The sequence below is a fragment of the Notamacropus eugenii genome, chromosome 2 (assembly GCF_028372415.1).
Source record: "Notamacropus eugenii isolate mMacEug1 chromosome 2, mMacEug1.pri_v2, whole genome shotgun sequence".
Classification (NCBI taxonomy): domain Eukaryota; kingdom Metazoa; phylum Chordata; class Mammalia; order Diprotodontia; family Macropodidae; genus Notamacropus; species Notamacropus eugenii.
In genome coordinates this window covers 353,287,158-353,311,791 of record NC_092873.1, presented here as the reverse complement: position 1 = coordinate 353,311,791, position 24,634 = coordinate 353,287,158, and the positions used below count along the sequence as shown (strand labels likewise).

Here is a 24,634-nt window from a genome sequence, read left to right as displayed (position 1 = left end):
CTTGGTGTGTCTCCCTACTGGTCTACCCTACCACGAATGCCTTCACTCTAGGATTACCTGCTACTTACACTGTATATATCTTATATGTACAAAGTTGCTTATATGTTGACTCCTCTAGTATGCTCAATGTAAGCTCTTTAAAGCAGAGACTATGTTTTTACCTTTAGCACAGTGTCTGGGATACCATAAATGTTTGCTAATTGATTTACAGAATGTCAAAGGAGTCCATGACACAAAAAATGTTAAGAACCTCTTCCCTAAAATAAAAGCTTTTTTAAAAAATGAATGTCAAAAATTGGTTTGATCTGTAATTGGGAAAAAACAAAACATATATTTTAAAAGAACCCCTTCTCTAGAGAGATCAGTTCCATATTTCTCTTATTCTATAAAGTAGTCAAAATAATCTTCCTAAGTTACAGGTATGGCTTTGTCACTCTCCTCCTCCCAAATCTTCAATGGCTCCCAGTTACTTCTATGACAAAATACAATCTACTTAGTCTGAGATTTAAAGACTTCCCCATCAGGTCCCAAACTGACTTTCGAGACTTATTTCACACAACTTTTTTTTTCTGCTGTTAGGTGAGTTTAATATGGATATTTTCCTTAGCCTTCATTTTGAATAGAAACAGGGGAAACTAGCAGATTCATTCCTGAATCACACATTTCCTCAATATGTATTCTTGTGACATTTGGTGACCTTCCACAATGATGTTGGCTGGCTGGCAAGGACTCACTTATGTGTGTTCCATTATTTCCAATACTTCACCTGAAGTGATGTACCTTTCTTAGTCTCAAAGAAATCACCACTGACGCTCACTTTCCCTCTAATTCTTTCTTTCTTTCTTTTTGGTAAATAGGATTTTATTTTTTTCCAATTACATGTAAAGATAGTTTTCAACATTCATTTTATATAAGATTCTGAGTTCCAAATTTTTCTCCCTCCCTCCCTTCTCCCCCTGCCTCCCCAAGACAGCAAGCAATCCTGATATAGGTTATACATGTGCAATCGTGTAAACATATTTCCACATTAGTCATATTTCATATAACTTTTCTTCACATTCTATGGTCAGACCAAAAGGGATGACTTGCCATTTCTTGAATTCAATGTTCTCTCTCCCATATTGATGCCTTTGTGCCTGGAACTCTCTTGCTTCTTATCTTGTCTCTTAGACACTTCAGTCTCCTTCAAGGCTCAGGTCAGGGGTTATCTCCTCCTGGAAGCCTTTCCTAACCCCACTTCTTCCCACTGCAGTTGTCTCTCTCTTCCCTCAAAAGATCTTGTAGGTATTTATGTGAGTACAGGTTACATCTCTCGGCAGACTGTAAATTTCTTGAGGACAAGATCTGTTCTGTTTTTGTCTCCATATTTCCAGTGCCGAGCACAGGGTCTTATACATAGTAGGTGCTTGAAAATGTTTCTTTAGTTAAGGGATGGCATGGAAGCTCTTCTTTCTCCCCACTTCTACCCATTATTGACTTTCCCTCTGGGTTTTATTAATGGGGAAAAGATATATGCCTGTCACTTTAAGGGAGCTCTTAGTTTTGCATGGTAAGGACATGGTGATGAATAACAAAATCCCTTGTCCCTAAGGTTTTTATCAGTCAATCAATCAGCACTTCTTAAGTGCCAGAGACTGTGTTAGGGGTGGGGAACCTGCAGCCTCGAGGCCACATATGGCCCTCTAAGTCCTCGAGTACAGTCCTTTGAATCCAAACTTCACAGAACAAATCTCCTTAATAAAAGGATTTGTTAGTAAAACTTGGACTCAAACGAAAGGCCACACCAAAGGATCTAGAGAGCCACATGTGGCCTCAAGGCTGCAGGTTCCCCACCCTTGGACAGGCAATACAAAGGCAAAATTAAACAGAGAGCTCTCCTGGGGGAAACAATATGTACAAAGGGAATAGGAAGTGGAGATATAGTTTCAGGGAGTAGAAAACTATGGAATGAATGATTTGTAGAGTTTCAATGTGGAGGCATCTTAGATGAAGAAACTCCCTTTCCCAATGCAGACCGGTGCTTTCTCTGCCTCAGGAGAGTTGCCTAGAGCATTGAGAAGTTAAGCAACCTATCCTGGGTTACGCAGCCAATTTCTGTGAGAGACAGACTTTGAATCCAGGAGTTCCTGGATCTGAGGCACAACCTCTACAAATCTCATACAAAACAAATCAAGGTCATTTGGGAGGGTGGCAGACAAGGAACCAGTAACTGGGAGTAATTAGGAATGACTCCATTTAGAAGGTAAGGCTTCAGAGGAACTTTGAAAGAAACTAAGGATTCTAAGTGAGAAGGGAATGCATTACAGGTGTGGGCACAGAGATGGAAAAGGTTACGTCCTGCATGAGCAATGACACGTAAGCCAGTCTGGCTGGACTGGAGAGTACATAAAGAGAAGTGATGTATAATAAGACTGGGAACTTAGGTGGGAGCTGGGCTGGGAAGAACTTTAAATGCCAGATGAGAAGCTGGTATTTGATTCTAGAGGTAATAGGGAGTTACTTCTTTATTCTTGAACAGGGAGTGACGTGGTCAGATCTATGCTCTGGTAGATTATGTGGAGGACCTGGAAATTGGACCAATTAGGAGTCTATGGCAACCATCTAGGTGAAAGAATGGTGGTCAGCTGAGAAGAGAGAAAGAAATGAATATGAACAAAGTTGTGGGGCTAGAGTTGACAAGATCTCTCAAGTGAATGAATATATTGGCTGAGGAGGGAGAAATTAAGGATAACACTACACTCTCAAATCTGGGTGACTGAAAGGGTGGTAGTAATTTTGACAGAAATGGAGGTGTTCAGAAGGGTAGATCTGGGGAAAAGATAACGAATTCTGCTTGAGATGTCATTTTGAGGTGTCTAATAGGTAGTTGGTAATGGTGAGGGGGGACAGAACGGAGCTCAGAAGAGAGACTCTGTTGGGAGAGATGAGAAGGGGTAAAATTTCTCAGTCTCCAGTATTAAAACTGTCAACTCATTAGTCATTCTCACTACTCTTTACAATGTTTAGTTACTGCTGAATACTCCTATTTAGGGGCTGGGATTTCCTTCCTGAACCCCAAAAGGATCCTGAAGCCTGAAAATGCTAAGTATTGATGGTTTCCCCTCTGAGACCTGGATGTTTTTGATAGAATGGGAGAAAAAACTCTCAGAAAGTCTAAACACCTTCACAGTTGGTCCTATGCTAAAGTCTAAGACAACATACTCACTTGTGATCATAATATACCCTACCTAGGAGAAGAGACTAGTTGTTCAATAAATTATCCTCTGAGAAGATGGGAATTTCTCCTAGATATTAAACCCCTAGCAGTCCAGGGTTTGTGTGTGTGTGTGTGTGTATTAAGGGAATGGGAGAAGAGAAAAAGTGCTCTAGGAGACATTAATTCAAATTCTGGCTCCAGTTTTCTCACCTTATCTGAGCCTCAGTTTCCCCATCTGTAAAATGGGGTTAATTATTCCCTCTAGGGAGATTAGAAGGGCTAATTGGGTAATGCCTCTGAAGTGTCTAGGGAGAGAAGGAAATCTATAAAGGAAGGGGATCATTAGAATCTATCTCACACCCTTTTGTTGGTCTCAATGTTGTCATTAATATTTATTGCTGTTACCAATACCATCTCCTGTTTCCTAAGCATAAACCGTGTTTGAGGTGTTGAATTAGTTGTCTTGGGTCACTGAAGTAGATAACTAATATCTGTGACCTCGAAGAAAAGGTGGAGGGCATCTAGTCCAACATACTCATTTCGTAGATAAGGAAACTAAGCCACAGTGATTCGCTGAAAGTAGTAAATGGAAGAGCCAGGGGCTGAACCATCATCCTTTAATCCCAAAATGCTGCATTCATTGCAACAGAGTTATTCAACAAAGTTTCCCCTGCTCTGGCCTTTACTCTCAAGATCATGGGGCTTTTCATGGGAAAAGGGACAGGAGCTTGGGTGAGCATGAGGGGCAGAGAAAAGCAAGAATTTAGGCAACACTAATCAGAGAGTGGTAGGGACTGAAGTAAGGTAATTCAATTCAACCAACACTTATTAAATGCTCACTACATACAATGCACCATGGGGCATACCGAAAAAGAAACAGCATCCAGACTCAGACCTCAAGGAACTTATATCGTCTAGCATGGGAGTGACACTTTTTACCAAAAGAATCATAATTCAAGGTGGAATATGCCAAGTGCATAAAAGTGGTCTCTAAACAGTTGTCTGAGAGATTGGAGGATGGAAGGATTCCTTACAATCGCTTAGTTAGGGAATCATACAGCACGAGGGAGAAGATATAAGAAGTATTGAGGAAAATGAGAGGGATCTGAAATGGAAAGGAGATGCAATCTTCTCCCTAGGGGAACTTTCAGAGAGAAAGGATACAACACCTGACTTAACTGTGTGCAGCTGTAGACATTAGTACCGGGAAAGGCCAAAAGAGGGCAGTGGTGTTAGGTATATACTGGAGGATTTGGGGTAAGGGGTGGTCAAAAAGTCATAAAGAGGAATGGTTGGCCCTATGAGGGCAAAAAGCTCTGTTTTATTTCATTTTCAGCCGCCTGATCATCCAGCACAGTCTCTTGCAAAAGAGCAGGCTCTTTAGAAATGTTTATGGAAAAAGTGGCTGGCTGGGTGACTGAAGAGAATGAGCAGAGGCAGGGCTTTGCAAAGAGAGCCTTGTGATCCCATCCCCTCTCCTTGGGATTCTTCTCATCAGCAGCAAAACTCTCCAGACCACATCTGCCCAGCCTGGACAGCGTGGCCAACCGGCCATTTGTAAATAGCATGAGCTCCCCCTGGTGATAAAAGATGGAAACAGCTGTGATGTCACCAGCTCCCTCCATCCTACAAAAGAATTACAGAATCTTGGAATTCAAAGGACTTCAAAGATTATTTAATCCAACCCATACCTGAAATGATAATCTCCTCTCTAACATTCCTGGCAAGTGTTCCTACTGCTTTTGTATGAAAGCTTCTGGCGCAAGGGAAGGAGCCCTTCCAAGGTGGCCCATTCCACTGTAGGAACTGTTGGGTTAAAAAAAAAGCTAACTTTTGTTTTAACAAAGCAGACTAGCATAAACAAACACAGGAAAAAAACCCACAAAGTATATTCTCTGAAAATTATTAAGCAAAACAACACAAAAGAATTTGTGTAACTGACCATTCGTGTAACTTTAGACTTTAAATCACAATGTAGAGTTTAGGGCTTTTTTTAATCCAATTAAATATTTATTTATTCAGCACCTACTACATGCAAAGGAGGCAGGTAGGTGGTACAGTGGATAGAGCACTGAGCTTGGAGTCAGGAAAACTCATCTTCCTGAGTTCAAATCTGCCCTCAGACACTTACCAGCTGTGTGACCCTGGACAAGGCACTTCACCGTTTGCCTCAGTTTCTTCATCTCTAAAATGAGCTGGAGAAGGAAATAGCAAACCACTCCAGCATCCTTGCAAATAAATCAATCAATCCAAATGGAGTCACAGAGTCAAATACGACTGAAAAATGACTGAACAACAGCATATGTAAGGTACTTTGCTGTGCGCTGGGTATTCAGAGACCAAAATGAAACAGTCTCTGTCTTCAAGGAACTTACATTCTACTAAGGACAAGAAAATGAAGATCGTGTGCTGCAAATTTATCTGGGTCACATCAACCTATTCCATTGTATTCAACCTGCAGCCTCTTGCAGTTTGAGGTTGTCTTTTTGGACAGTTATAAATTTAGAGCTAGAGGAGTCCTTGGAAGGCTCAATGTCCTCCCCCTGCTTTAAAAACAAACTAAGAAGGAAACTGAAGTCCAGAAATGTTCAGGGTTGGCCAGGGTCACACAACTACTCAGCGGAGATGGAGTGCAAGGCCCACATCTTTCCAGCCCAGCACTCTAGCTAGGATGCGCATTACTGTGTTGGGTCTGCTTTCTTCCCTTTTATTAGGAATGCATTCCTCATGTAGAACCAATGTGTGCTCTCCATAATTTCCACCCATTTGTCTCAGCTTTGCTTTCAGGGTCAAACTGAACAAGTCTCATCCTGTTTCCACAGGACAAACCTCAAATATCTGAAGATAGCTATAGTGTGCCCCCTTTAAGCCTTCTCTTGTCCACAGTAGACATAAGCTAACATTCATGGATTTCATGGGTCCAGAAACTTGGGGGGTGGGGGGAGTACATATTTATTTTCTCTAACCTCTAACTAAAATTTGGCATTCCCTTCAGTATGACTATAGGCAACACACATTATTCTGAGAAGGACTCTATAGGCTTCATCAGATTGTCAGCAGGGCCCATTGCACCACAAAGGTTAAGAACCTCTTCATTAGATGCATTAGGTCTTTCCAAGCTAAAATGGCTCATATTACCTAGAATGGTCCAAGAAACTCAGCTCCTACTGATAGAGACTATGAAGAGTTTGGAGGTCTTCCAGCTTCCCAATACAATTTCGTCTAGGTCTAGGCACACAGTTGGCACTGAAGCAAGAACCTGTGGCCTGGGGAGAGAGTGACTAAAGTGGAATGAAAGCCCCAGATACTCAGTGTTCCATAGCCAGAAATATTTGTCCTCACAGATTCCTCAGGAGGAAAGCAGGGCTAAAGAAGTTAGCCTGGATATGAGGAAGAATGAGGCAGCTAAGTCAAGAAGGCTCATCAACCTGAGTTCTAACCTGGCCTCAGACACTCACTAGCTGTGTGACCCTGGGCAAATCACTGTTTGCCTCAGTTTCCTCATCTGTAAAATGAACTGGAGATGGAAATGGAAAAGCACTCCAGTATCTGCCAAGAAAACCCCAAATGGGGTCGTGAATACATGGAAATAACTGAAACGGCCTAACCACAAAAATCAGAAAGCTTGAAAAATATTGAGAATAGTGGCTAGAGTATGGAATCATGAAGATTTGGGTCAGGGTCTGCCTCTAACATATACTGTGTTACCTCAGGCAATTACTTTACCTCTTAGTATTCCAGGCAGTTCTCAAGACTGTCAGTTTAGTTGCCCTAGGTTGGTTGTCCTGATTCCCAGTGGTAATGAAGAAGAAAATAAGGAAGAATGCTTAATACTTTAGAGAAGCTTAAAATTCAATAAAAGAGATTAAGTCTGAGACCTTAAGAAAGAACTCCTGATTGTGACATTGGGGAAAAAAAGTGGAAGCTGCTCAGATCATACAGACCAACCCTAGCCTGAATTCTTTTACAACACTCCAGACAAGGAAGGAAATAGGAGTTTATTAATAACTATAATGTGCCAGACACTTGAAAACATTATCTCATTAAGATCCTCCCAAAAACCCTGTCAGGAAGGTGCTATTATTATCACCTCATTTTACAGACAGGATACCGAAGGAGATGTGTAAAGTGACTTACCCAGGGTCACATACAGTTAGGTTAGTGTCGGGGGCTGGATTTGCACTCAGTCTTCCTATCTTCAGGCCCAGCATTCTATCGCCACTAAGAAAGTGGTCATCCTGTGTCCTCTTGAAAACCTCCAGGGACTGGGGCTTTCCCCAGGGAGTCATTTCCACTTTTAGTCAACCACAATTGTTAGTAACTTTTTCCTTCTATCCTTCTGAAAGCTGCTTCTCGGCAGTTTCCACCGAATGGTCTTTAGTTCTGCCCTCTGACGGAGCAGAGCAAGATTCTCACTCCAATAGAAAGTTCTTTAAATAGTTTAAACACAACGACCGTGGTCATTCCTAGTTGTTCTTTAGTTTAATCTAAACATCCCCAGGTCCTCCAAGCTGTCCTACAGCCTGGTCACCCTCTTACTCTCATACACTCCAGTGTTTGATACTGATAGATGTCATATCTTTGGCATTTCAACGAGGGTTTTCTAGATGGAGGTGTTCCCTGTCAAGGGAACAATCCCTCTGCTACTTAATAAATTATATAAATTTATATATATTATATATAAAAATTTATATATACTATATATAAAAATTAATTATATAAATTATTAATAAATTATTTTTGGAAGCTGCTGTGGGCAAAACCATTTTTTTGTTTACCCAGTGGTCAATCTATGATAGGATAGTCTTTGAACAATAGTCATAACAATTCATCTCTAGAGTCTTCAAAGCTTTTCTACGGCCTACCAGAGCTTGTGTAGTACCTTAATATAACCTTCAAGACCCCCCAAATTAGCTCCATACCAGGCATCAGATTGTTTATTAGTAATAGCAGAAGGAGTAGTAGTAATAACTGACATGTATGTAGTAAAGGTTTGTGAAGAATTTTATGTACATGATTCCACTTGAACCTCACAATCCTGGGTGGTAGGTACTACAGGTATTTTTTAGTCCTTATAGAGCAGTTAGGTGGTGCAGTTAATAAAATACTTTAGATACTTACTAGTTGTGTGACCCTGGGCAAGTCACTCCACCCTGTTTGCCTCAGTTTCCTCATCTGTAAAATGAAATGGAAAAGGAAATGACAAACTACTCCAGTATCTCTGCCAAGAAAACCCCAAATGGGGTCACAATGAGTCAGAAACAACTGAACAACAAAAAATTTTACAGCTGAGGAAACTGTGGCTCAGGAAGTTAAGTGACTTGTTTACAACCAGAAGAACTAATGAGTACTGGAGGTAGCGGACGGCCTGTGTCCCCACATGGCTCAGTGATGTGGTGAAGAAGAAAGACACGGGAGGTGGGAGAAGATAGACCAACTCCGTGTATTGATCTGAGGGTCCACGTATTTATAGACAGAAACCGGCAAGCCTACTGTGACATTCTGCTTGTCTCCTGCCCTAGTAATTTAATCAGTCTTATCTTAAAGACTGTGAGCCTAGAGGGTATCTATTTTACATATCCCTTGTTTTCTGTAATTCTCTTGTTTGTCTCAGGGAGACAGCAATCTGGGGGGCATGGAGAGCCATTCCGGATGATAATGAGCACAGTTTCAAAAGAACAATTTCCCCGAAGATCTATCCTGATCTTGTCAACTGCACTCCACCCTGGCCCTCAACACAGGATTTTGAACTCAGGTCTTCCTCGTTCCATGAAGAGCACCCTATCCACTATGTCTTGAGAATAGTTATTTGCTACCTGCCCATTTCACTGTAATCCTTCACAGTGTTATGGATACAGTAAGAAGGGGAGCATAAGATTTAAAGCTTAGATGCAGGGATGGGGAACCTGCAGCCTGGAGGTCACATGTGGCCTTCTGAATACTTGAGTTCAGCCTTTCGATCAAGTCCAAGTTTTACAGAACGAATACTTTTATTAAGGGGATTTGTTCTGTGAAGTTTGGATTCAAAAGGCCACACCTGAGGACCTAGAAGGCCACATGTGGCCTCAAGGCTGCAGGTTCCTCACCTCTGGTAGAGGGACCTAAGAGATCATCTAGTTCAAATCTTTCATCTTACAGATAAGGTAATTGAGACCAAATGCCCAAAGTCATACAGCTTGTAAGAAGCTATGGGATTCAAACCTAGGTCTTCTGATTCCAAATGATGTTCTAAGCATGAGTTCAATTTCATCGGTAGGATGTGCATAATAGGAATCAACTCATCAAGTACCTTCTGCTCCTGGGCAAATCACTTCCCCTCTCTAAGCCTCAGTTTCCTAGACTATAAAATGATAAGACTAGAACTGTCCTCACAATTCAACCAACAATGCTTGTATACTCCTCTTCTCACAATGCTACCAACACTAAATTTTCCCATCTTTGTCAATTTGATGGGTGAGGTGAGACTCTGAAGTTATTTTAATTTGCCTTCCTCTGTTTACTAATGATTACTGAAAAATTTTTCAGATGAATGTTTCTAATTTGCCTTTCTTCTTTTGAAAACTGTTTGTTCATATTTCTTTTTTCACCATTTGTCTCAAGGGTAATGGCTCTTAATTTTTATAGATTTTTGTCAATTCTCTACAGATTGCTTTCCCTCAAGGAGAATGGAAAAGAGGTAATGTGTCCAGGTGGATAAAGAGAGGGTTTCTGAGGCAGGAAGACCTAGATACAAATCTCACCTCTGACACATAGTGGCTCTATGACCCTAGGCAAGGTGTTTAACTTCTCAGTGCTATAAATCACAGAAAAGTTATTGATCAGCATTGGCAAGAGGAAATTCCTAAGTGGGAGTTCCCCATACAGAAGAAATTACAGATCCAGTTAAAAAAAAAAAAAAGGAAAGATTGTCTTTTCATCTAGCACAGTGCTTGGCACTTGATAAGAGCCTAATTAATGCTTGTATAACTAAGTTGAATCTCTGATGCCAATAGGAAATTGACAGGATCTTGGGATTGAGAGGGAAAAAGACCTTGGATATCATCAAATCTGACCTCTGTTTGTCCATCCAGAAAATTGAGAGTTACATTTATAAATAAGGAAGCTGAGGCTTGTCTATACAGTTGAAGTCCCATAAGTAATAAGTAGAAAAGTCAGGATTTGAACCCAGGCCCTCTGGTTCCAAATCCAACTCTCTTCCCACTGCACTATGGGGCAGGGAGGGGGAGGGGTGGCTAGAATGTGCCTGTCTGAAGGTTCTGTGGCAGTTTGTAGGGGGCCATTAGCCAGAGATGGAGGAACAGGGCTGAGGATCACAGAAGCTGTAGATGAATGGGAGGAGGCATATCAGTGAGCATCAAAGGAGAGGATAAGGGGAGGTGGCAGAAGAGAGGAAGGCTATCTGGATGGTTAGAGGGAAAGGGGGAGCACCTCATTTCTCCATTTCCCATGCTGGTAGAAGGCAAGGATGAAATCCTGGATGACTGCTGAAGGTGGGGTGAAAAAAAATCCCCAAACCCACTATCCATTCATGAACTAGCCACAGGTCTTTTTCAGCATTTGCTCCAGAACAGCACCAGGGATGGTAGGAAATGTTAACTCCTTTAATTTCCCATGGGGTAGAGTAGCTATTTAGCAGAGAAAATGCTCAAAGGTAGGGAGATAGTAGGAAAGAGGAGGTCATAGGAGAAGTCATAGGAGGAGGACCTATTGAATGAACAGGGCATATTTAACCTGGAAAATGGAAAATCCAGGGAAGATATTACAGCTGTTTTCAATTATTTAAAGAGTTGTCAAGTGGAAGAGAAATTACACTTGTTCTTTTTGCCCCTAGAGGACAGATGAACATGCCAAGGGGCAAACTGAAGTTCCATGGAAGGAAAAACTTAACAGTTAGAGTTGTGTAAAAGTAGAGTAAGTTACCTCAAAAGATGGTGGGTCCTCCCTCCTTGGAGGTCTTCAAGCTGAACTTCTTGGGTATGTTATAGTGGGGATTCCTTTCATGTATGGATTAAATTAGATGTCAGATAAAGTCGCTTCCAGCATTCAAATTCTGTGAGTCTCTGAAAGGCAAAGGGGATTGGGTGAGAGTATAGAGATTTAGAGACAGAGGGCGTGGGTTTGAATGTAAGTTCTGCTACTTACTATCAGTGTAACTTCGGACAAGTTACTTCCTCTCTGGGCCTTCGTTAACTTCTCTATAAAATTAGGGAGTTGGTCTCTAAATGATCTTCTGAGGTCTTGTCTCCAGCTCCATGTCCTCAAGGGCTAATTCCCATGCTAGATCACTAGCTCCTGGGAAGCTAAGAACAGGCTGTCATTCTAGGGGAAACCAACTTGGGTTTAGGTGACAGAAAGACAGGTGAATGAATGCAAGGGATGCAAAGAAACTGGGATTCTTCTTTGACTGCACCTTATAGGCTGGGCAAGAAACCTTTCGTTTATAAGAGAAGGCACACCCTCTTTATCAGAAAGGGCTGCTGAAGGATTGCAACCTTCTCTGTAGTGGGTGAAAGCTGATGTCACACTCTCAGAAGTGGGGGCTCCCTACAGGCACAGTCAGAGCAAAGAGTAACCACATGTAGAAGGAGCAGCAGGGGAGATCCTCGAGAAGCAGGCAAAGAGAAGGGAAAGGCAAAGAAGGGAAGGGGGTTGAGAAGTAGAAGAGCAGAGCCCTCAAGAGAAAAGCGTGAGCAGCAGAAAAGTAGAGGAGGAGGACAAGGCCATGAAAGGGAACCCTAAAGAGAACTTAGGGAGCCAGCAAAGAAGACACTGGGTACTTGGAAGGATGAGATTGGGGGGAAAGAGAAAGCCTGGGGAACCAGAAAGGGCTGCCTGTTAGTAGGAAGTACAAGAGAGAAGAGTGGAAGAGTCAACCCTGGCAGATGCTGAAAAGACAAGAGCATTGACCCACCAGCCTCCCAGCCTTGGCTCCAGGAAGATGGCAGCAGGTAGGGGGGCAGACAAGTCAGAAAAGGCGGTAGTGAAGGGAGGGGGAATTGAGGTTGGCTGTTTTGGCAAAGCTTTGTTTTGGGCCACTTGGGAGGGCAAGGCTGGAGAAAGGTGGGGAAGAAAATTTAAAAAGTGTGTGTGTGTGTGTGTGTGTGTGTGTGTGTTTGTGTCTGTGTATCTGTGTGTGTGTGTGTGTGTGTGTGTCTGTGTATCTGTGTGTGTGTGTGTCTGTCTGTGTGTGTGTGTGTGTGTGTCTGTGTGTCTGTGTGTGTGTCTGTGTGTCTGTGTGTGTGTCTGTGTCTGTGTGTGTGCTGTGTTTAGCCAGACTACTTGGCTTATTTGTGTGGTGTATCATAGGGCTTCTGATTGGCTTTAGGACAGGTCAATCCTCAACTCCGGGGTTAGAAGTCAGGAGACGGGTCAAATGTAACCAATAGGAAAGCACTTTGAAGATAAGCTCCACCCTCCCAGGCTTCCTGTCGCCGTCCGTCACCCTCATTAGGGGTGGGACTTGGCCTAGTGGATCGTTGGTTAGCCTCTCTGTCACTCATTCTCGACCTGACTTCGAGTAGGTAGGCAAGTCTGTCCATCAACGAAATTTCATGAGTCGATTGGTAGATTTCAGCGTCGCTCTCCAAGACTGTTGGCGACTGGTTGTAAAGGCTGTCGGTCCCCTGTGGGTCGGGTTCTCATTGGTAGGAGGCGCCGTCGCTCGGGCGGTGGCGGGCACTGGGATTGGCGGGCCCGGGGCGGGCGGTGTCAGGCTCTCGGCGGCGGCGGAGGCGGCGGAGGCCAGGGAGGAAGATGTCGTAATGAGCGGTGGGTCCCGGCCGCTGCCGGAGGGGTCTTCCTGGCCCCCGTGGCCTAAGAAAGCGGCCGAGAGCCTTGGGGAGGGCGGGTCGGGGCTGGGGACTCCCCCCAGGGGCTGGGCCCGACGCCGGGGCCCGGCCGCAGGGGGGGTTCGGGGGAGGGAGGATTCCCGCCCGGAGGAGGAGCGGGGCTGACCGGCCGGGCGGAGGCACCCGGAAGGGGGCGTTCGACTCCCCGCCCCCTCGGAGCCCGCTGGGCGGGAGGGCGGCGCTTCCGGAGCGGGCTCCCCCGGGTCCTCGGGGCGGGGCCGGAGCCTCCCCTCTGGGCGTTGGGGGGAGGCAGCGCCCCCACCCCCAGTCCAAGCCCGCCCGCTGGGGCTGTGGGCGCCGGCGGTTGCATCTCCCCTGGAGAGGCGGGGCCCCGAAGGCCCCCCAGGCTCCCGGCGCGGCTGTAGGAGCGTCGGGTCCCAGGGGCGGCCCAGCGCCCCGGGCGTTAGCTGGGAGGGGAGGGGAGGAGTCTGGAAGGAAGCCCCCTGCCGGGGCCTTCCCGAGGGAGCCCCGAAGAAATAAAGATAAAGCGGATGGTGCCTTCCCTTCTCATTTCAGTGTACCAAATGAACCCCCAGCAGAACCCCCCAGACCCGTGTCTTCTCCGGGCCCTCGCCTTCCTTGGGCTCGGTGTCCGTGTGCTGTCCCGTTGAATCGTTTCTTAATGAACTCTGGAGGGCCACAGTCGGCCTCTACTTAGCGTGTGTTTGCTGAGGCTCCTCTTTCTTTGCGGTCCCGTCTTGCTCCAGCAGGGTTGTCAGCACAGGCAGTTCTGCTCCAAGCCGTGCCCCCAGCTCTGCCGCCTGCTGGGCTGGGCGAGGAGGAAGGGAGGCGATGGACGGCCTCAGGCAGCGCTAGGGTGCCCCGCTCCCCTTGAGGGCTGCGCGTCCGTGGAGGGCCAAAGGCGGAGTTGGTGTTCTGGCTGGTGGCGAGAAAGTTAGGTTGTCAGGCCGAGGCTTGTAGAGGTGGTGGCAGAGCCCACGCGGAGGGAAAAGCAAAGAAAGAAACGTCTTTTCCTGGAATAATGAAGATAACTGCAGTGTCTTGTTTTGTTTTTAAATTCTTGTGCGCAATGAAGGGGGCGAATCTGTCAGACAACCTACCAATTGGGCTGATGTGAATGTTCCAGTCGCTTCTAACAGGCGTTAATACCTGTTGGAAATGGATTCTCATTGGCTGGGGCGATTGGTAAGTTTTCTAATTCTTGTTCTTCCACTTGGTTGTGCAGATGCTTTTCCTCTTTGGGTTTTTTTTTGTTTTTGTATTTTTTTGTTTTTGTTTTTTCCACCGGGTTGGTCTGACCCAACTATGGATTCCAAGAGCAGGCCATTTGGCTGTGAAAGGCATACTCCTTGCCAAGGAGACACAGTTGGGCTAGTTCATCAGTTACCTCATCTGACTATTTGTCCCCCAGGGGAGAGAAGCCAAATCACATAAAAAATTGACTCCAATTTTGGAGGAAAATTTGGCATCTCTCCTGGTGGCCCATAGATTGGCTCTTTCTTTTTACTCTTTCATGAAGGGTTTGGTCCTATGGAGATCTTTCAGTAAAGACTGAAGGAATGAAAAGGCAAGGCAACCATGTAGAGACACAATGATGGGGAGCCTAATGACTGCAAGAATTAATAGGTGAAATGACTATTCACTTTCATCGTTTGGCATGTGAAGTGTCCAGTTCCATTCTTGCTTTCTTGTAACCTGCCTGATAACCAGCTTGCCATCCCACCCTTCCTTACTCGGTGGGTCATTGGTATTTGAATAGCTATTTTTTTCTACTTGCCTGTCCTAAATGGTTCTTCACCCGGGACAAGTGACTATTCACAAACTTGCTTTAAAGCAGTGTTTCCCAACCAGCTTGTCACAGCACTTTAGAGTGTCGTAAAAGTGTCCTCATACATTGCAGCAAACCTGTGAATTCATACATCCTTAGCTTGGGCACAGCTGTGTTCTTTTTTTCCCCATTCTCTTTGGTTCTGTCACAATCACACTCATCAAGCATATGCTTCTCAAGGGCCTACCACATTCCTTGCTTATTCTAGGAATGCACACACTCCTACCAGATTTCCATGATTGGGATTCTTCCAGCCACAAGATGTCATAGAAAGTTAAAATGAAGAACTTTTTCTCTCTCCTCACCCCACTTTTTATTAATGGGTGGAGAAGACCAGAATGGAAAAGGTTGGGAAGCGTTGCTTTAAAGTCTCCGTAGAGTATGGTTAATAGTTTGGGACTACAGTGACAGAGTAGTCAGCAGTCTGTTTGTATGAGTAAGCCGTGGGCAGGACAGACTGTACACTCTGAAACCCTCAGGGCTGCAGACTTGAAGTTAAATATGTGCACAGTAACTCCAATAACTGCTTCAGAGTTTGTAAGGAGACATAATCTGGAGCCTCTATTTTGACTGGTTAATGGATTTGTTCCAGCCAACCTATGAATTAAGAAAACTCAGCCTCTAGATGCAAGCAGTGCTGGGAAACCAAAAAGATTATGGTGTGTCCTAAAAGAAGTAAATCTTTCCATAATACATCTGATGTGGGTAAACAGCAGCTCTCTTTCCCTTTATTTCTTCTTCCTTAGAGCCTATACCTTTTTTTCTTCCTGAAGCTTCAATTTTCCTTCTCAAACAAGAAGTTTTTCTTCCTTGTTGTATTCCCTTAGCAGATCTATGGAAGCCAGCCATTGCCTGCGGGCAAAGCTTACAAAACCTAGGGTAAAGAGAAAGGATCTTTTACCACAAGCTAGTGAGTGAATAGGATGGAGGGGGGAAAAATGGATCTTTCTATGGCCCTCACTAATATAAATAAGGAAGAAAATGAGAAGTAATATGAAAAATCTGACTCTTTCTAGGAGGTCTTCTAAAGGGTAGGGATTGTAGTAGATCTGTCCCAATTGACAGACTCCAAGGGCAGAAGATGGACTTTTCCTTTGCTTCCCCAGGAGACTGCGAAAGAACCCACCTTCCATCTTTATGGTGCCTGTAAGATTGTCCTGCACAGTCCAGGCAAAGCCAAGCTCTTGCTGCCCTCTGTCTAAAATGATCAGATAAAGGATTGTTTCCAAAAGACTCTCAAACACTTCTGACTTGGGACCACAGGCCTCTGAGCAGACTTACCGTTGGATGATGTGCTATGCCCAGGGAAAGGGGTTTTGAAGTTGCTGAGTGTCCAGTTTATTTGCCTCTCAATTCACACCCAAGAGTAGCTGGAAGCAGCGTTGAGGTGCCAGAATTGTTTGAGTCGTGAGAAGATCATGCAGACCTAGCTATTAAAATCCTCTTTTCAGTTGATCTCATATCCTGTCCTCACTTTGTTTCCTTCATTAGAATCATCTGTGTTATCTAAGCAGAAGCTTCACTGCTGTAATTCACACACTTGGATACAGTAAACCCAGGTGACTTGTCTTCTTTATGACAGTGAATAGGAGCCACTGGGCTACGAGATTCTAACCTTCCACCATGCATTGGCTTCCGCTACTAGAGCTGCATTCATTGCATCCCAGCCTCAGAGTTATTCTTACGGCAGAGGAGTGGGAATGCACCTGACTTTTCCTTTCGAGTCTCCCCTTTCTTCTTTCTCAACTGATTTTCTAGATGTCATCCTTTCCATAGGCTTCTGTGTGTTGGAGTAGAGTATTGTTCTTAGTAGATCCTTTATCTTTTCCTAGTTCATCAAAATGTAAATGGTAAACCAGCACTCTCTTCTGAGGAGTCGATGCTATCACCCCTCACATAGCATAAATGGATTCTTGCCTTAGATAATTGGGTGAGTGGTTATCACAAATAATGATAGCAGTGTGGGGAGAGGGACTTGGAAAGTCCCTGCATAATCCTAGTCCTTTGGAAAGGACTCCCTCCTGTCCCTTAAGGAAGAAATCCAGTGGAGGCTCACCATTTTTTCACAACTATTTGCAGTTTGCCAGCCCCTGTGAGTGGAATTTTTCTGTCAGATCTGAAGAGCCTTGAGTGCTAACCCCTCATCTCTGGCCCAGTTTCTACAGACTCCTCTCTAATCTGAACAAAACCCAGACATTGTTTAAACCCACAAATGAAAGACCCTCATTAGCTAAAAAGAAATGAATGGGGTGGGAACAGGCAAGTGAGTTACTTGTATTGTGTAGATCACCTATCAGGACTCCTTACTTTTATCTGGAAAACGACTTTCTTAAAATATATTAAATCGGGAAGGGCGAAATAGATTTTCTGCTTTGTGAAAATGATGCATATATTGTTTCTTTAGCAGTGGGGTTGGGTTGCATTGAATCATTCAGTTGAGTTTGCAAACAATGTCATTTGTGAGATGGACTGATTAAGATAAGGGGGTTATTCATTCTGGTACTGGGAGAGAGCACAGCTTAACTGAATTGTGTGGGGAGACAACCTCTGATTAGCACCAGGTACTCTGGCCAGCTGAGCCAACCACTTCAGTTAACAGGAGCATGGCTAGATAAATCTATTTGTCTGTATTTTTTCTTCCTTTTCTTAAAGGAAACCTATCTCTCTCCAGAAGTAAGGTCTCACTCATTTGGAAAAGTTTGACTTTGGGTTGAAATGTGTGTCATTTACAAATGATCATGTGGAGAGTGGCATTCTATTCCTTATCTTTGCAAAGACAAAATCTTTGTTATTTAGCGTACTTTCCTGGCCTACTACACCGAAAGATCACAGTCTCTGCATTCTTATGCTTGGTACTATAGAATCACACCCCTTTTTTTGCATTTGTTTGTTGAAGAGCTTAACTTCTCAGCTGATTGTTAGAATGACTATAAAGTTGTCCCTGAGATGTATGTAAGCTTGGTTTGGAATCTGCTTACTGATCTGACGTTTCCATCTAAACCAGCCCTATTGATCCATTTCTCTACAGCCATTGATAGTTCAACTTTATTCTAAAGAACCAGCCTGAGCTTGGTTCTCCCCCATCAGCCATGAATCCCTTCAGTAGGGGTCACAAAGAAAGCCTGGACTGAGAAGCTGCTTTGCTGGCATCAGGCCTGGCCAAGCTGACCAAAATATCCTACAGAATGAATGTTGCAAGCAGTTGAAATTCCTCCAGAGGAAATGTCATACATATGCCTTCTCTCCTGGCCCCCAAATCGTCACCAGGATGATCAAAATACATGAGGGGAGAAAATCCACGTAGGGGTCTGGGTGTGGATTTGACCCTTAAAAGCAAAGCTGAGATTCACAACTTGAATATTTTTAAAATTCTTTTTTATTATGAATTTTACCAACATGTGAAGTACAAATATTCAAGAAACAGGAAAAAAGAATTGTATGTGAATCTGAACTTCTGTTACATAAATTTTTTAAAAATATGTATTAAATTTAATATGTTAGTAACAAAACTGTCCTGTTTGTGTCTCCGGAACTTCCCTCTTCTCTCTCCTGTGGACTTTTAATAATTCCTTAGTGCTCTTTTTTCTACATCACCATCACTATCCCTGGGTTCTCCTTGCCTGATCCCCTCCAACAGAAGCACCCTCCCACTTAACAAATAATTGTAGTCAAGCATAACAAATAAAAACATCAGCTGTGTTTGAAAATGTGTGTCTCATTCTCTTCCCAGGGGTGGAAAGCATGTGTCATCAGCCTTTTGAGACTGTGACTGACAGACCATTGTATTGATCAAAGTTCTAAAGTTGTTCTGAGTTGCTTTCCCTTTACATCACTGTCATCACTGTGTAAATTATTCTTTGCTTCTGCTCATTTGACTCTACATTAGTTTCCACAAACCTTCCCAGGTCTTTGTGAATTTGTAACATTCACCGATGGTCTCTCACTTTGCTTTCTGTTCTTTCCTACCACACAAGAAAATGCTTTTGTTAATGTTCTTGTATGTAGGAACCTCACCCGTTTTGACCTTTGGGACGGGGTTTATGTTTAGTATTGATATATCACTGAATAAAGTAAATTTGGGAATATCTTTCCAAATTGCTCTCTGGAAGAGAGGGACCCTTTCGCAGTCCCTTTAGCAATGGGCATTTTCCTTTCTTTTGTCATCTTTGCTGTGTTGATGGGTATGAGATAGAATCAGTTATTTTAATTAGCATTTCTCTTATTAGTAATGATTTGGATAATTTTTTTCATGTAGTTGTTGATAGATTACATTTCTTCTTTTGAAAACTGTATTTTCGTATCCTTTGACCCGTTATCTACTAAGGGATCACTCTTTTCATATATTTGTATCAGTTCCTTATCTGTCTTGGAGAGCCGACCATTATCAGAGAAATTTGCCGCAAAAATTTTAAAGCCACAGATTGTTTCAGTAATCATTAGCACTTCTTGAAAAACACAGCTTGTATCTTTATAACCTAAGCCCTCCTTAGTTCCAAATTATCCTAAATTCCAATTTGAGATTTTATTACCTATTGAAGTGCTTTGGGTCATAGTATGGCAGTTTTAACTTCTTGTGTCTCTTTTAGACCTTTGTTCCTTTTCAAAGATTTAGAGGAAATGCCTTATTTTCTTCCTGTAGAATTTCAGGTGGTTCTGTTTCCCTAGACCCTGCGGAAGATACATTCACAAACATTTGTGGGGAGTATGGTTGGTGGGTTGGGGTGGGGTGTGTGTGTGTGTGTGTGTGTGTGTGTGTGTGTGTGTGTGTGTGTGTGTGTGTGTGTGTGTGTGTGTGTGTCTGTGTGTCTGTGTGTGTGTCTGTGTGTGTGTGTGTGTCTGTGTCTGTGTGTCTGTCTGTGTGTGTCTGTGTGTCTGTGTCTGTCTGTGTCTGTGTGTCTGTGTCTGTCTGTGTCTGTGTGTGTCTGTGTTTATTAATGACAGAGAAGGGGATCTTTGAGGGCCCCATCTAATCCAGCTTCCTCCCAGTGCATCCCTTCTGTAGCCTCGCTGACAGATGGTCATCTAGTCTCTGCTTGAAGTCACAGGGTGCTCACTACCTCACAAGGCTGCTCATTCCATTTTTGGATAGCTCTTAATGTTTAAACATCTCCCCTCCTACTAAGTTTAAATCTGCCTACCTATAAATTCTACCCACAAACCCTAGTCCTGCCCTCCAGAGCTCCACAGAATAAGTCGAATCATTCTTTTACATAGCAAGCTATTATATATTTGAAGATATAGCATACCCTTCCTAAGTCTTCTCCTCTCTTGTTTAAACATCCTTAATTCTTTCAACTGTTCCCTCTGTGACATGGTTTTAGGACCCCTTCAGCCTAGTCACAGACCTTAGGGTCTGCTCTAGTTTGTTAGTATTTCTTTAAAAATGTATCTGCACATAATCTCTCAAGATGTTGTTTGATCAGTATATAGAGTAGTATCTTCCTTGTGATGGTCTTTATACTTACGTTAATGTAGACTAAGATTGCATTCACTATTTTCTTGGTCTCCTCACACTGTTGGCTCATATACCTACACAGGACTTTATGTAGATCCCTGCCCAAGATCCTTTTTTGCCTTGGCCTGATATTCCAGACTGTTGAGATATATTTGGGCTTTAATTATGTCCTCCCACATGTGAGCTATTCCTTCCTACTTTGTGTCACCTGTAAATTTTATAAGCATGTAGTAGCTATGGATTTTGAACAGAACAGGACTGCATCCTGAACCCTCAGGCATCAGAATTCCTCACATCCATGTAGTACTTGAATACAGTTGTTCAGCTGGCAGTGAATCCAACCACTATACTCTTTCTCTTCAACCTGTCTTGTCCATAATAAGATCATGAGAAACTTTTATCAAACACCTTGCAAAAATTAAGATATCCTGCATCCATAGTATTAAGACCAGCTCGGCATGACTCATTGTTAATGAAACAAACCCATCCTTCAAAGGGCTTACAAACCACCTCTTAGAGAATTCATTCTAACATTTTCTTGGGAATTGACAAAAAGGGCATCAGTCAGCATGCTGGAGAAATCTACCTTTATTTTGTTTTGAAAACATCTGCTCATCTTCAGCTTTCTGGCACCTCTCCTTTTCACCATAATTCCTTAAAGATTACTGACAGTATTTCCATGGTCACATTCAGCCATTTTTTTCAGCCCCCTGGGATGTGATTCATTTGGGCTTGGAATCTTAAACCTACTTAAAGCAGCCTGATCCTCTTCGACCGTATTCTTTCCCACCTTGGGCTTTAATTCCCTCATAATTATATTTGTTTTATCCTTTTCTGATCATTCTCCTTGGAGAAGACGAAAGCAAAATATGAGTGGAGCAGTTTTCTCTATCATTGTTAATATACTTTCTCCCCCCAAAACAGTGTGATCCTTACTTGTACTTCATATTTCTTCAACAATCCATTTTATTATATGAAGCACTTTTTATAAGCCTTACACTTCTCATCAGTTCATGCAGCTCTCTTGGATTTGACTTTTGGCAGGTGCCCATCTTGCATTTTTTTGTACATGCCATATAAATATCTCAGCTTGTCAGAGTGCTCTCTGGGAAGTGCTTTAGGTGCCATCCCTTTCTTCTTTATGAAGATAATTTGTATTGTCAGAATTTTTTTTTAAGAATCTGTTCCCTCTTAAACTTTTTCCTTTCAGGGTCTTTGGCCACAGGACATAGCTTTCTGTCTTTTTCTTGAACTCTTTGAAATAATTCTGACTCTGTCATCATCCCTAGCTCTGACATTTATAAAGTCATATGGTCAGTTTCTTTTTCAGTTTTGCCAATCAGTTCTTCTTTGTAGGAATTAAATCAAATGTAGTAGCCTGCTGAGAGAGCAATTCTTTACTTTCTCTGTTCACCATTTTATTAGATACTCTACTTTTAGGGGGAGTAACAGTGCCCCATGGGATGCTGTTGTCTGCTGTAGTCTTAATCATCTAGGGCAGCTTGTTTGGCCACCACCAAAGCTGGCTAGGAAACAAGTACCTTTTCCTCATCATCTCATTAGGAGCAGCCAGCGGGACAGCAATGTTTTCAGTGAAGATCATCAAGAAAGGAAGGGGGTCATATCATCATTAATATTTGCCAGGTTGGTTTGGGTTTGTTTTTTGTTTTGCCTTGGTATTTTCTTTGCTTCTGTTTAATAATAAAGGGTCTCACATCCCATGGTACTTAAAACCTTGACATGGCCCCACAACTATAGTTGGAGGGAGAAGATAATCTTACAGGGTTCTCATCCCTGACCTGCTACAAGAGAAACTTAAAAATTGACTGTAAAATATACCAACTCTACCTCTCCACCCATAGCCATGTTTGCTGTCCGAGAGGCATCCCGATCCCCTTTTCGTCCCTTCATTTTTCTTCTCCCAGCAACTCCATGCCATTCTTCCTCTGACTTCCCTGCCTAGCCTGGCTCCAAGGGTAACCTGTCATATGCCCTCTGCAGACCCTAACCTTGTCATCCCCAGGGCAGACCTAAATCTCTCTTCCCCCCATAGTAAATACTCCCAGTCTGCACCATTCCCTTTAGGACTAGGGTCTCAGTTTACTTCTTAAGTTCTTATGTCCCTATGTGCTGATTGCTGGGGATGAAAAGGCAAGAAAGCAACCTTCCAGGAGCTTAGTTTTCCTGGGGGGGGGGGGGGGGTCGGGCAGTGAATGTATGCAAGTAAATCATTTAAAAAGAAGTGCCAAAAAATGGGGTGGGGAGAGCACTAATAGCTGTGGGAATCTGGACAGGCTCTTGTACAAGGTAACACCTGGGCTGAGATAGGAGATTCTAAGAACTAGAAATAAGCAGGTATATGGCAGACCCCAGAGCAGGATGTGGACTGTCATATGTGGGAGACAAGTTTGACTGGAACACAGACTGCAGGAGGGAGAGGAAGGGCAAACAAGCCTGAACTAGGAAGAGCTTTAAGTGCCTGACAGAGGAGTTTGTATTTTATTCTTGAGGCAATAGGGAGCCACTGAAGCTTCTTGAGCAGGGAAATGACATGATGAGGAGTATGCTGTAGGAATACCAATTTGACATCTGTGTGGATTGGAGAGAGGGATGGGCTAGTTGCAGCTGTAGTTCAGGGGAGAAGGTAATCCGCTTGAAGTAATGTTATTTGTGGTGCGAGTGGAGAAAACATAGGTTGTAGAGGTAAAATTAGCCAGACCTGGCCCTTGATTGCTGATGAAGGTTAAGTGAGAGCAAAGAATTGAGAATGACTTACAGGGTCTGAACCTGGGAGCAGGAAAAATGGAGGCACCCTCAACAGAAATAGGAAAGTTAGCAAGAGGGGGCTTTATAATGATTAGTAGTGTATGGGATACTGTGGGAGTTGAAATATCTCTGAGGCATCCACATGGAGAAGTCCATTGGGTAGCTGATGATGCCAGAGTGGAATTCAGGAAAGGAATGAGGTCTGCCCTCTCTCAGAGGCCAAGGAATGAGCACCGTCTTAGGCACAGTGACTGGGTGGTGATGAGGAAGCAGGGGAGACCAGGTTGTATAAGGTTGTCTTTGAAGTCAAGGGCCATGTTGTTTCTGTCCCCTTCAGTGTCCAACATAGTACCATTGTATGTGGTAGCTTCTTAGTAAATGTTGGTTGTATGATGTCTATCTCAAGTCCCCCATCACTGCCTTTCTTGTTTTCTGCACCAGGGAGGCCTCATGGGATATTGGAGAGAGGGCTGAACTTAAAGCACAGGACCAGAGTTTGAAACTCAGTTCTGTCATTTACTCTCTGTGGGGCCTGAGGACATGACTTCTGATCACTAGAGCTCCTTCTGATTTTAGGCATGTCATCCTCTGATCCAGCTTTGTAGTCTGTTCTAGGAAAATGTTGTCCACATGTTAGTGTACTCTTGCGGCAATAGCACTGATGTTTTTCTACTTTTATTCTGTATCTCCTTCTGCGTACTGTGTCATTTGATGCTATTCTTTCACCCTTACTATTAGAAGCTTCTTTTTGAGCAAGTTATACACTTCCATTCCAGTCTCAAGCCCCTGGTGACACTTAGGAAACTTGGTGTCAAAATGGCAAATTCATTTTTTGTTCACTTTGTTTATGAACTATAAACTACATATCTGTGCCTGCCCCATACTGCAGACCTATAGGGCCACTCTGCCTTTATGGTGCCATACAACCAGAGACAGATGAAGGCCCTTGGTGCACTCTGTCCAGCAAGATTCTTGGCAGCACCATCCTCTGGCACTTAGCCTCTCAGCTTGAGCTGAAGTCAGGTTTAGCAGAGAAGCTGAATTTTCCTCCATCCCAGATAGGAGCCACACTTCTATCATTGTCCAGCAGAGGGAGGCGATGTCTCTGTGCAGCAGGGCTGATCTTACAGAAGGGACACTTGGGTGTCTTTACATTGTCCTGGAAATCTTGTGAGTCCCTCAGAGGAGCAGCTGTCCATTGAGACCAGGGTATAGGTGGCAGATTTTGATTAGAGGAGCAGAAGATAGCTAGGAAAGGTGTTTGACCTGTCAGTACTTGAAGGTGGGGTATCATATGAAAGGGTAAACACTGTCCATGATTTTGGGGTAGTCAACATGGATGATGAGCAAAACACAAAGATGAGAAACCTCCTGAGGTTCTCTTTTTCATCCCTTCTTTCTATTCCTTGCAGAAGATCAACAGACCAGTATGGCTGCCACTGCTGCTGTCAGTCCCAGTGAATACCTGCAGCCTGCTGCCTCCACTGCCCAGGTGAGGGGGCTCTGCATGAGCCCAGACATTCTTACAAATAAAATGGGCTCCTCTTGTACTGGGTGTCCCAAGAAGCACCCTATGAAAT

The 24,634-nt window shown here is 43.5% G+C and overlaps 1 protein-coding gene and 1 long non-coding RNA gene across 6 annotated transcripts in view; one reads left to right on the top strand and one right to left on the bottom strand.

The window, feature by feature from the left end:
* Positions 1–4,488: 4,488 nt before the first annotated feature.
* Positions 4,489–12,412, bottom strand: LOC140528397 (uncharacterized). 2 transcript variants are annotated; one of them, XR_011975174.1, is made up of 5 exons: positions 12,108–12,412; positions 11,339–11,496; positions 11,117–11,256; positions 8,318–8,371; positions 4,489–4,822 (listed from the first exon to the last, which is right to left on the bottom strand). It is a non-coding gene; the product is annotated as an uncharacterized lncRNA (long non-coding RNA). The 2 variants fall into 2 exon arrangements; XR_011975175.1 differs by adding an exon at positions 4,888–5,002 and having other exon boundaries at positions 4,489–4,773; positions 11,339–12,113.
* A 320-nt stretch (positions 12,413–12,732) lies between these two features.
* SP2 (Sp2 transcription factor) overlaps positions 12,733–24,634 on the top strand; it is a 20,860-nt gene continuing 8,958 nt past the window's right edge. Inside the window, exons 1-3 of one of the 4 annotated variants that reach the window (XM_072646184.1) lie at positions 12,875–12,964; positions 14,081–14,190; positions 24,467–24,546. In XM_072646184.1, the coding sequence (XP_072502285.1) occupies positions 24,484–24,546 (63 nt within the window). In that variant the 5' untranslated portion in view covers positions 12,875–12,964; positions 14,081–14,190; positions 24,467–24,483. Of the gene's footprint in view, positions 12,965–14,066; positions 14,191–21,849; positions 21,933–24,466; positions 24,547–24,634 lie in introns of those variants that run through there. The other 3 variants (XM_072646183.1, XM_072646185.1, XM_072646186.1) reach the window with 3 other exon arrangements.